This window comes from Macaca nemestrina, chromosome 5 (genome assembly GCF_043159975.1).
Source record: "Macaca nemestrina isolate mMacNem1 chromosome 5, mMacNem.hap1, whole genome shotgun sequence".
Taxonomy (NCBI): Eukaryota; Metazoa; Chordata; class Mammalia; order Primates; family Cercopithecidae; genus Macaca; species Macaca nemestrina.
In genome coordinates, this window is record NC_092129.1 from 13117015 (window position 1) to 13129181 (window position 12167).

A 12167-nucleotide genomic window follows, 5' to 3' on the forward strand; every position below is an offset into this window, starting at 1 on the left:
CATGTAAGTTTTAGGATTGCTTTTTCTATTTCTGTGAAGAATGGCATTGTGATTTTTGTGGGGATTGCATTGAATCTGTAGATTGCTTTGGATAGTATGAGCATTTTAACAATATTGATTCTTCCAATCCATGAATATGGAATAGCTTTTCATTTTTGTGTTTGTGCCCTCTTTAGTTTCTTTCACCAATGTTTTGTAGTTTCTGGTGTAAAGGTCTTTCCGTTTTTTTTTTTTCTGAGATGGAGTCTTGCTCTGTTGCCAGGCTGGAGTGCAGTGGCACGATCTCAACTCACTGCAACCTCTGCCTCCCGGGTTCAAGTGATTTCCCTGCCTCAGCCTCCCAAGTAGCTGGTACTACAGGTGCATGCCACCACACCCCACTAATTTTTGTATTTTTTGTAGAGACGGGGTTTCACCATGTTGGCCAGGATGGTCTCGATTTCTTGACCTCATCATCCTCCTGCCTTGGCTTCCCAAAGTGCTGGGATTACAGGCATGCGCCACTATGCCCAGCCATCTTTCACTTCTTTGGTTCATTCCTAGGTATTTGATTTTATTTGTGGCTGTTGTAAATGGGATTACTTTTTAAATTTGTTTTTTATGTTGTTTACTGCTGGCATATAGAAATGCTACTGATTTTTGTTATGTTGATTTTGTGTCCTGCAACTTTGCTGAATTCGTTTATCAGTTCTAATAGTTTTCCTTTTTTTTTTTTTAAATTGGGCATGGTGTCATTCGCCTATAGTCCCAGCTACTGGGGAGGCTGGGGTGGGGTGTGGAAGTATCTTTCTCTCTCTTTTTTTTTTTTTTTTTTTGAGATAAGGTCTCGCTCTGTTGCCCAGGCTGGAGTGCAGTGGCAAGATCTTGGCCCACTGCAGCCTCTGCCTCCCAGGCTCAAGTGATCCTTCTGCCTCAACTTCCTGAGTAGCTGGGGCTACAGGCACATGCCACCACGCCTGGCTAATTTTTGTATTTTTTGTAGAGATGGGATTTTGCCATGTTGCTGAGGCTGGTCCTGAATTCCTGGACTCAAGGGATCCACGTGGCTCAGCCTCCCAAAGTGCTAGGATTACATGTGTAAGCCACTATACCCAGCCCTCTTGTGGAATCTTTAGGTTTTTCCAAATATAAGCTCGTATCACCTGCAAACAAGGATAATTTGACTGTTTCCTTTTCCTTTCCAATTTGGAAGCCCTTTATTTCTTTCTCATCTGATTGCTTTAGCTCAGACATCTAGTACTATGTTGAATAACAATGGTGAAAGTGGGCATAGTTTGTCATGCTCCAGATCTAAGAGGAAAGGCTTTCTGTTTTCCCCCATTTTGTATGATACTAGTTGTGGGTCTGTCATATATAGTTTTTATTATGATGAGGTCTGCTATTTCTATACCTAGTTTTTTGAGGGTTTTTATTATGAAGGGATATTGAACTTTATCAGATAATTTTTTGGCATCAATTGAAATTATTATATGGTTTTTGTCCTTCAAAGAATGGAGTTTTAATTTTTAGGCAATTTCATTTAAAGTGACTTTTTTAAACCTTGATATCAAATATATAATATATGTTTGCATTATATATATAATGCAAATACATGAGCAGTTCTGTCTATTGATGTATTTTCTAAAAAGGCTAATCTTATTACACAGTGTTTAATTCTTTTTTTCTTTTTTTTTTGAGATAGTCTCGCTCTGTCATCCAGGCTGAAGTGCAGTGGTGTGATCTTGGCTAACTGTAACTTCCACCTCCCTGGTTCAAGCGATTCTCCTGCCTCACCCCCTGAGTAGTTGGGCTTACAGGTGCCCATTAGCATGCCTGGGTAATTTTTGTATTTTTGTATTTTTAGTAGAGTTGGGGTTTCACCATGTTGGCCAGGCTGATCTCAAACTCCTGACCTCAAGTGGCCTCCCAAAGTGCTAGGATTACAGGCATGAGCCACTGAGCCCGTCCAAGTTATTTACTAAGAATTTTTATTATACATTGAGAAAAGGAGAGATTTTTTTTTTCCTAGTGGAATGCTATATATTCAAGTTTTAAATGCTTTTACGTATCTAATCTTCTTATGTTGGGTTATTGGTTTCGAATTTTGGAAGCGATATCTTCCAAATTCTTTTATTGCCTGTTATAACAGTTCAAAGCTAATTTGATTGAATACCTTTTGATCTTCTTTCTGTAGCTGTTAACTTTTTTCTTTTATTAAAATTAAAATAAAATGTGTGTAGGACCTGAAGAGAAATCAATTTTGGTCTATTTTTCTTTTTGCTCCTTTTTTTTTTTTTTTTAAATCAGTAGAAAGCTTTATTTGCCAGGCTAAACGATAAACTAACATCACGATTTAGGCTAAGTAAAAAACTAATATCATCTTTTTCTTTCAGATCTCTATAAAAATGGACTCCAAAGAGCTAACTTTGTACCATTCATAGCAGTCTTGAAGGTAAAAACAAATCTTTTATTTGTGTTTACTAAGATCATACTTATTGATAATCAAGGGCTTTAGTAGGATTGCCTTGGTCTTGGCATTCAAGGAGAATTTATTTTGGCATTTAGATAGTAATAGTCAGGGGCCGGGCACAGTGGCTCACGCCTGTAATCCCAGCACTTTGGGAGGCCAAGGTGGGCGGATCACAAGATCAGGAGTTCAAGACCAGCCAGACCAACATGGTGAAACCCCATCTCTACTAAAGACACAAAAATTAGCTGGGTGTGGTGGCATGCACCTGTAATCCCAGCTACTGGGGAGGCTGAGGCAGGAGAATCATTTAAACCCTAGAGGCGGAGGTTGCAGTGAGCCAAGATCACACCACTGCACTTCAGCCTCGGTGACAGGGCAAGACTCCGTCTCAAAAAAAAAAAAAAAAAGAGACTAGCCAGGACAACATGGCAAAACCTCTTCTCTAGATAGTAATAGTCAAAGACACTAAAGGAGAAAGGAATCTTTTGATATAGTATTCATGCGTTCACTGAAAAAATTACAAAATATAGTCTAAATTATTCTCTAACTGAAACATTGAATAGTTTGCATTTTATAAATTTTAATTTGAGGTTTGCTCATAAATATTATAGTGGAATGTTTAAACTTATACATTTATTTCTGAAAAAAATGTTTAATGTTCCCTGTTTCCTTCAGGTTAATGGCCATTATTAACATGTTTTCCCAGCTATTAAAGTTGCTATTCTAGAATAGCATTATTACAAAAATATTCTAATATATTTAAATGTGATTGCCATCAAGTTATGAAATTATGTCAAGTTGAGGCACATAAATAGTTTAAATATTTGTGTGTATCAGCACTGCATAGAGTTTAAAATAGTCTTCATTAAAATATGATTAAGAATAAAATAGCCTCCTTTTTTACTATTAATTTTAAGTAATATTTTACATGATTATTTAATGATTTTACATTCTGCCAATATTTGTTGAGAACCTACTATGTACAATGTGTGGCGTTAGGCATAATGGATAATAGAATTATGAACTAAGCTGTTTTTCTGGCACATTATTTATAATCTAGTTGATGACGTAACATATATACAAAAAAGCAAAATTTGCCAAAATATAATTCCCATAATTTTAGATAAATACTTTTTCCCCATGCACATCAACATATCTGAAGAAAGGATAAAGTATTTTTTAAAAATTGAAAGCTTAAAAATTCTTACCCAAGAAGGGTTAAAATATTTTATCTTCAGACATTCTAAAGGCATAATCAGACAATCTTTTTGACGTGTACTTTGGTTGGAATTATTGTTGGTGCCAAACTTTATTCCCTATGCTATACTTAGGAGAACTCAGACATCTGTTTCCTTGACCAATTTTAGGTTCCTAAGGATTTTAATTTCTCGGTGATATTTATAGATGTAGGAAAAGTACTTTTGGAAGATTTATGCTGTTAGTAATTTTTTCCCTTTATATTCATGCTTTGCATTTAGGGAGAACATAAACTTGCAATGTTTTCTCCATGCTAGGAATCCAAAGTAATATGGTATACACAGATACCAAAATATAAACAGGAAGCTAGGAAAAACAGGTGCTAAAAATAGTGTCTTCATATAGCATAAAATTCACAAAATACAAAAAGAGAAGTCTCAGAAAGAAACAAGTTAAGAGGTTCAGAGGGAACAACTTTGTAGCTGTACTTTTTTTTCCTCCAAATATTTTGTTGTTGTTTTATTTGGCCAGTAATTTGTCATACTTCAATATATAATAGCAGTATTAATAGGCAAAATGAATAGTATACAATTTGAAATTGAACATGAACTGAGATATATAATATACAATTTAAAGTTGAACATGGACTGAACTTCCCAGGAAACTAAATATCAGATTAGATGAGAAAAGGTCTAAAATGTCTAATTTATTCAAGAGACTTTTCATATATAACAAAACATCAATGAAATGAAAACTAGAGCTGGTTTCTCTGAAGCTTTTCTGTTTGGGCATATAAAGTTTCTTTTGTAAGGAAGGGTAGTTTAATATTAAGTGACATTTTGCCTCTTCACAGCTGCTAGTGTTACTTCTTCTTTCTGGCCCAGCTGAGAGAAAGGTGTAGCAGAAGTCAATCTTAAAACAAATTGAGAATCTTAGTTTCATGAAAAGAAATTATTATAAACAAGATAGAAATGTGTTGGGGAAAAAGTACATTGTAAAATTCATTTTTAAAAATGTTCTTCTCTATAAACCAAATAGTTACAAGTTCATAATTCACCACAAAAGCTTGTGGTTTGTTGCTTGGGATATTGAAAGATAACAAAAACTAAACTACGCTCTTAGTAAAGCCTGCTTTATGGCCCAACATGTGGACAATTTTTGTAAATATTTTCTTTAAAGTATTTCTTCAAAGTAGTGAGTACTCTTCAGTTGTTGTGTGTTATTGTGTAGGTTTGTTAATTATGCTGTTCAAATCTTTTTTTTTTTTTTTTTTTTTTACCAGTCATCTTTTATTTGGAGGTTAATTCCCATTAGGACATGAAAGGATTCAGCAACAATCGAGATTGTGTTCCTCATGGAGGGGCTCAGGCCAAGGTCATGGGGTCGGGGGTGGTGCACAGTGTGTCCTCTTCAGTGGTATTTGCGGAGCCGCTCGTGCTTGAGATGCTTGTAGGAAATGCTGTAGTTGAAGAGCACGTAGCATGCCAGCACCATGGTAATCCCCGAGATGCTCCCCTTCTTCACGTTAATGTACTTGTTGTAGTACCGGTAGTAACCTCTTTGAAATGCTCCGAGAATGCCACTAGGGCTGAAGTCCCGCATCAAGATCCAGCTTGGCAGCTCCCCCAGTTTGACCTCCAGAAGTTTCTTGTCCTTCACTGGTACGACTGACGCCATCTTGGAGTCCTGGTGTCCGCTGTGCCTGGCCCCAAATCTTTATTCTCATATTTTTTTCCTATCAATTACTGAGAGACTTATGGGAAACATCTCACTATAATTGTGAATTTGTCTATTTTTCTTATAATTCTGTCATTTGCCTTACATATTTGGAGGCTATGTTATAAGTTGCATATAGATTTATAATAATTATTTTATTTATTTATTTGCTTATTTATTTTGAGACAGAATCTTGCTCTGTCACCCAGGCTAGAGTGCAGTGGTACAATATTGGCTCACTGCAACATCTGCCTCCCAGGTTCAAGTGATTTTCCTGCCTTAGCCTCCTGAAAAGCTGGGACTACAAGTGCATGCCACCACACCAGACTAATTTTTGTATTTTTAGTAGAGATGGGGTTTCAGCATGTTTGCCAGGCTGGTCTCAAACTCCTGACCTCAAGGGATCTGCCTGCCTTGGCCTCCCAAAGTGCTGGGAGTACAGGTGTTAGCCACCACACCTGGCCAGATTTACAATAGTTAAATACTGCTTGTGAATGGAACTTTTAAATATTATTTAGTAGCATTGCCCCTTCTTTTCAAGTATATTTATAACCATCTCTTGAAACATTGTTATCATGAGTGCTTTAAAATCTTTATCAGATAATTCTAACGTCTTTTTCATCTTGATGTTGCCATTTCTTTACATTCAGTTTGAGATCTTCCTGATTTTTTGTATAAGTGATTTCCAATGGAAACTGACATTTTCATAATTTGTCATTAGACTTTGAATCTTAATGTTTTAACCAAACTTTTTATTGTGGCAAAATATACATAACAAAAATTACTATTTTAATGATGTAGTTATTTACATTTTGAGACAGGGTCTCACTCTGTTGCCCAGGCTGGAGTGCCGTGGCACTATCATAGCTTACTACAGCCTCGACCTCCCCAGCCTCAGGTGATCCTCCTGCCCCAGCCTCCTGAGTAGCTGGGACTGCAGGCGTATTCCACCATGCCCAGCTAATTTTTTTATTTTTTGTAGAGACAGGGATTCACTATGTTTCCCAGGCTGGTCTCGAACTCCTGGGCTCAAGTGATTTGCCTGCCTCCACCTCCCAAAGTGTTGGGATTAAAGGCAAGAGTCACCACACCTGGCCTATTTTAATGATTTTTAAGTGTGCAGTTCAGTGGCATTAAGTACATTCACATTGTTTTACAAGCACCACCATGATTCATCTCCAGAATTTTTCATCTTATCAAACTGAAACTCTGTACTCACTAAATAATAACCACCAGTTGTCCCCCTTTCCCAACGCTACTTACCACCGTTCTGCTTTCTGCCTCTGTGAATTTGTCTTTTCTAGATACTTCATGTAAGTGGAATTACCTAATATTTGTCTTTTTTTTTCTGGCTTATTTCACTTAGCACAGTGTCTCCAAGGTTTATGCATGTTGTAACATGTGTCAGAATTCTTATCCTTTTTATGGCATAATAATATTCCATTGTAAGGATATGCTACATTTTGTTTATCCATTCACCTATCAATGGATATTTGGGTTGTTTCTACCTTTCAGCTATTATGAATATTGCTGCTTCGAACATTTGTGTACAAATATCTGTTTGAGTCCCTGCTTTCAATTCTTTTGTGTACATACTCAGAACTGAAATTGCTAGATCTTGTGGTAATTATATGTTTAACTTCTTGAGGAACTGCCATACTGTTTTCCATAGCGGCTGTACCATATTACGTTCCCATCAGCAATACACAAGCATTCCAATTTCTCTGCATTTTCCCCAACATTTTCTTTTTCCTTTTTTTTTTTTTTTTGGTAATAGCCATCCCAGTGGGTGTGAAGTGGTATCTCATTGTGGTTTTGATTTGCTTTTCCCAAATGATTAATGATATTGAGTATCTTTTCATATGCTTATTTTATTGATTGACTGATTGATTGATTGAAATAGAGTCTTGCTCTGTCACTCAGGCTGGAGTGCAGTGGCATGATCTTGGCTCGCTGCAACATCTGCCTCCTAGGTTCAAGTGATTCTCATTCCTCAGCCTCCCGAGTAGCTGGGATTACAGGCATGTGTACCCACCATGCCCACCTACTTTTTGTATTTTTGGTAGAGATGGGGTTTCACCATGTTGGCCAGGCTGGTCTTGAACTCCTGACCTCAGGTGATCCGCCCACCTCAGCCTCCCAAAATGCTAAGATTACAGGTGTGAGCCACTGCGACTGGCCTTATCTTCTCTTTTTTCAGATTGAGCAACATCTCATTCTATAAAATAGATTGTTACTCTGTTTCTCTTTGTGGATCTTATTTGAACTTTCTGTTTTAGTTAGCTCTTTTTAGACATTATTCTTCAAGAGAAGGGGAGGCACTGCTTCCTCCAGATATAGCTAGAAATCCGGGTTCCCTATTCAGCCTCCATTGACACCTGAGCTGTGGTTTGGGGTGTGCTACTTGTTACCTGTTACTGCTGGAAAGAGGGTTCTGACTCCCGGTGATCTCCACTGATATCATTGTGGGAGGAGCATGCTCATACTGGTTGGCTGGGATGAAAGTTCCAGTTCCTACCTGGCATTCTGTGACATCACCCTGGCAGTGGTGTTAGGATTCCTCGTGACAGCCTTGTGAGGGTGGAATTCTAGGCTCCCCTTAGCCTTTGCTGGCATGGTTGGGGAGGTGGAGCCACAGTTTTTCCCCGTGGTATTTGCTTTAGTAGAACAGTTATTGTCTAAAAGTTTTATCTTTTATTAAGTTGCCCTTTTCCTGCTTCTTTGGCTAAAGAGAACAGACTTTTATGGGGGCCTCATTTGTATGTTTCCATCAGCATTTCTGGGTTGCTGGCTTCTTCAACTCTAAGTCTGGGATATATGAGTCAAAGATAAACCTGGTGGCTCACACTTGTAATTCCAGTGCTTTGGCAGGCCAACATGGGAGAATTGCTTGAGGCCAAGAGTTTGAGACCAGCCTAAGCAATGTAGTGAGTACCCATCTTTACAAAATTTTTTTTTAAAAAAATTAGCCAGGGAATGTGATGTGTACCTGTCCTCCAAGCAACTTGGGACGCTGAGGCAGGAGGCTCACACGAGGCCAGGAGGTGGAGGCTGCAGTGAGCCATGATTGTGTCACTGTACTCCAGCCTGGGCAACAAAGCAATACCCTGTCTCTTAAAAAAAAAAAAAAATTCCCACAGGAGGGAACCTCACCATCCTGTTGTTCTTCAGGTCTTGAATAGTTCTAGCTGTTCTTCCTTCTTTCTACTTTTCAGGTAGAGATGGGGTTTCACCATGTTGAACATCAGGGGTCTCCTGATGTTTGCTTTATATATAATTTCCAGAGGTTTTAAATTGTATGTATGAGGAGGGATAGGGAAAAGTACATCTCCATCTTCCCAGAAGCAGAAGTCAGCTTATTTAAAGTCCTTGTCTGCCAATTCCATCATTTCTGGTTTTGTTTCTATGGTTTGATTTTTTTTTCCGCTGGTTGTGAGTCCTATTTTCCTGCTTCTTTGCAAGTCAAGTAAGTTATGATTGGATGCTGCACGTAGTGATTATTACATTGAGTCTCTGTTACTTCCTTTAAGGGTGTCAAATTTTATTTTGGCAAGTGGTTAGGTTTCTTGCAGATCAGGTTGATCTTTTTGAGGCTTCTTTTTTATCCCCCCGTGCCGGAGTCTCACTCTGTTGCCCAGGCTGGAGTGCAGTGGCGTGAGGCTTATTTTTAAGTTTTGATAGGGTGAATGTAGATTAGCCATTATTCCAGGTCTGTTTTAGCCCTTCTAGGTGTTAGGTTTTAGGACCTTTCTAGGCTCTTTACTGAATCCCTGTGGTGTTCATTGAGGTGTTTCAGCTTTGACTATTCAGAATGCTTATATCTCCCAGATTATGTGTATTATTCTTTGCCCAACTCTGCATATGCAATTTGTTATTCAGCCAAAGATTACATTCCCTGTGCAGATATCTGGAGCTTTTCTTCTGCATAGCATTTTCCTGTGATGAACTCTACTGTGCAAATTCCAACTGTTTCAGCATCCCAAAACTCTGAGAACTGTCTCTTAAACTCATTTAGATTGTTCTATTGCAGTCTAGAAATTGCCTCTAGATAGAAAGCCAGGGAATATGGCCAGCTTGCTTGCCTGATTTTTTCCCCTCATATCTCAGGGATTGCTGTCTTTTGCTACCTATTACATAATGTCTGGTATCAGCTGTTTCACACGTTTTGTCCAGTGTTTTAGTGATTTATTGCAGAAGGGCAAAATCCAGTTCCAATTACTCTGCCTTGGCTGAAAGCATAAGTCTCTTTCTTAGTTTTTAGTTATAAAGGAAAAGAAGGTCAAGGTTTGTCTTCTTTCTTTCTTTCTTTCTTTTTTTTTGTAATTTAGGAACTTAGAGCCATGTTTTATCATAGAAACAAAAAAATAAATAGGATAACAATAAAAAGACAGTTGTGGGCACAGGAATTTTGTTTCAGCTTTCTCTCACACATTTAGAGGAACAGTTAAGTAAAAGATAATGCAGTCACATGAGGGGATATAACAGTTATATGGAATGTTTTTCAAAAGCTTTCGATAATGTAGAATAATGCTTATAGATAATGTGAGTGGAAAAGTATGATGCAAGGGTACACCTATGCCTGTCTCAACTGTGGAAATAATACACATGCATGAAAAAATACTGGAAAGAAATATCCCAAAATGTTAATAGAATCTATTTCTGGATATTAAGATTATGAGTCATTTAAATTTTCTCTTTTAGACTTTTCTAAAGTTTCTGGAATGATCTTGTATTATTTTTATAATGAAAACCATTTTCAAACAGGTGAGTTTTGCTCGCTCCTCTTTGGAAATCAGCAGACCTGACTAGGAGAACTCATAGTCAAAGTTGAGAAACCAGCAAAAGGCAAAATGGATTGAACATGGGTCTTATCTGTAGAGACCATTATTATAAAAATAAATGGGATGGCAGGCACAGGGAGGAAGGAGCAGGAGCAGAGGGAGAGGCAGAGATGACCTAACAAGTAAAAGCACATGATAGATATATTTTGGAGGAAGAACTACCTCAGGAAATGGGATAATTTTTCAGGTAAAATTTTCTATATTCTAAGAGAAATTAAAGTAGTAATGGTACTGATGACATAAGAGATTAGACATGAAATAATTATAAGATTGGATGATAAGTGAGCTGGCAGAGCAGCTGTCAAATAAACTGAGAGCAGACCATTAAGTAAAGGAAAAGCATCTTAGAAAAAGCAAATGGTAGAATCAACACTGCTGAAAATAAAATCAATGATAAAGAGACCAAACTTATGAAAGATCATATAAAATGAAGCTCGAATAGTCAGAGATGAAAACTACTGCAGAAAAAAAAATGCTAGATGTGGAAAGCAGACAGCAGAGATCATACATTCACATAACTCATATTTTTAAAAAAGAGAACTCAAAGACAAATCAGAAGAAAACTTTCATGAAAGAAAGTTAGGTTGAAAGTCTAGATTCAGGCCGGGCGCGGTGGCTCAAGCCTGTAATCCCAGCACTTTGGGAGGCCGAGACGGGCGGATCACGAGGTCAGGAGATCGAGACCATCCTGGTTAACACGGTGGAACCCCGTCTCTACTAAAAAATACAAAAAACTAGCCGGCCGAGGTGGCGGACGCCTGTAGTCCCAGCTACTCGGGAGGTGGAGGCAGGAGAATGGCGTGAACCCGGGAGGCGGAGCTTGCAGTGAGCTGAGATCCGGCCACTGCACTCCAGCCTGGGTGACAGCGCGAGACTCCGTCTCAAAAAAAAAAAAAAAAAAAAGAAAGTCTAGATTCAAAGTATTCATTGTATATTTCCCATTGTATGATTCCCCCATTAATAGTCGTACATTTTTGACTGGGTGCAGTGGCTCACACCTGTAATCTTAGCACTTTGGGAGGCTGAGATGGGCAGATCACTTGAGGGCAGCGGTTTGAAACCAGCCTGGCCAACGTGGTGAAACCCCATCTCTACTAAAAATACAAAAACATTAGCCAGCCGTGAAGTGGGCACCTGTAATCCCAGCTACTTGGGAGGCTGAGGCAGGAGAATAGCTTGAACCTAGGAGGCGGAGGTTGCAGTGAGCCAAGATCACGCCACTGCACTCCAGTCTGGGCAACAGAGCAAGACTCTGTCTCAAAAAAAAAAAAAGAATCAAATCATACGTTTTTTTGATGCATAACTGAACCTGAACCTGAAGGATTATAAAAAGAATCTTACAATCATATAGAAGAAAAAAATCAATGGGAAAATAAGTCAAGCTGGTCTGAGACTTGTAAACTACAAGTAGACACTAGAAGAGAAGAGAAGAGTTTTTACCAAATTCAATTTTTTTAGGTGCTGTAATAAATTTATTCAGAAGGTTTTTCAAAAATTTCCTTTTTTACAGTAAGAGCCTTCAACAAGAATATTGAAACTTCAGTAAGAATAACTTACCTCAACAATATGTTAGTTCATTTCACATGTATTACACATCTAACATGGTATGAGACACAATAAATACAAAAATTAATAACATTAGTGTTCTCAAGTGATATACAACCAATCCGTTTCTTGACATCTATAAGCAAAGAGGCCAAGTAAGGCAAAAGATCTCAGTTCAACAAGTTCCTCATTGAAGGGCAATAGAAGGGGTCAATAGGGTAGAAAAGGAGAAATGAGATAACATTAGGTCATTTGTAGGGGAAGAGCATGAGAATGATGCCCATCAAATAAGTAAGTTTTAATATAAATTGAAAGCTAATACACACTATGTAGACACTGGATTCTGAGAAGAAGGCAGTCGGCAGGATAGGATATCAGAAGCACATATGAAGGACACATAAATAAAGCTATTAGGTAAA

General features: G+C 38.0%; 2 protein-coding genes and 1 long non-coding RNA gene across 22 annotated transcripts in view; 1 reads left to right on the top strand and 2 right to left on the bottom strand.

Annotated features, from left to right (window-relative positions):
* The window catches only part of LOC105492038 (uncharacterized), a 44741-nt gene extending 36856 nt beyond the window's left edge, over window positions 1-7885 (bottom strand). For 2 of the 3 annotated variants that reach the window (XR_011623286.1, XR_003020487.2), the window contains exon 1: window positions 7774-7866. This is a non-coding gene — a long non-coding RNA (uncharacterized lncRNA). Of the gene's footprint in view, window positions 1-7773 lie in introns of all 3 variants that reach the window. The other variant, XR_003020486.2, reaches the window with a different exon arrangement.
* AFG1L (AFG1 like ATPase) overlaps window positions 1-12167 on the top strand; it is a 256149-nt gene that overhangs the window by 106237 nt on the left and 137745 nt on the right. For all 18 annotated transcript variants that reach the window (XR_011623284.1, XR_011623285.1, XM_071096259.1 and 15 more), the window contains one exon: window positions 2373-2431. Coding sequence is in view for 16 of the 18 variants with exons in the window: in XM_071096259.1 (XP_070952360.1) it covers window positions 2373-2431 (59 nt within the window). In the remaining 2 variants the exon portion in view is untranslated. The remainder of the gene's footprint in view (window positions 1-2372; window positions 2432-12167) is intronic.
* On the bottom strand, window positions 4912-5351 carry LOC139363277 (ATP synthase subunit f, mitochondrial). Its single transcript, XM_071096266.1, has one exon. It carries the CDS (start codon window positions 5321-5323, stop codon window positions 5057-5059), a length of 267 nt encoding a protein of 88 aa, XP_070952367.1. The 5' UTR covers window positions 5324-5351; the 3' UTR covers window positions 4912-5056.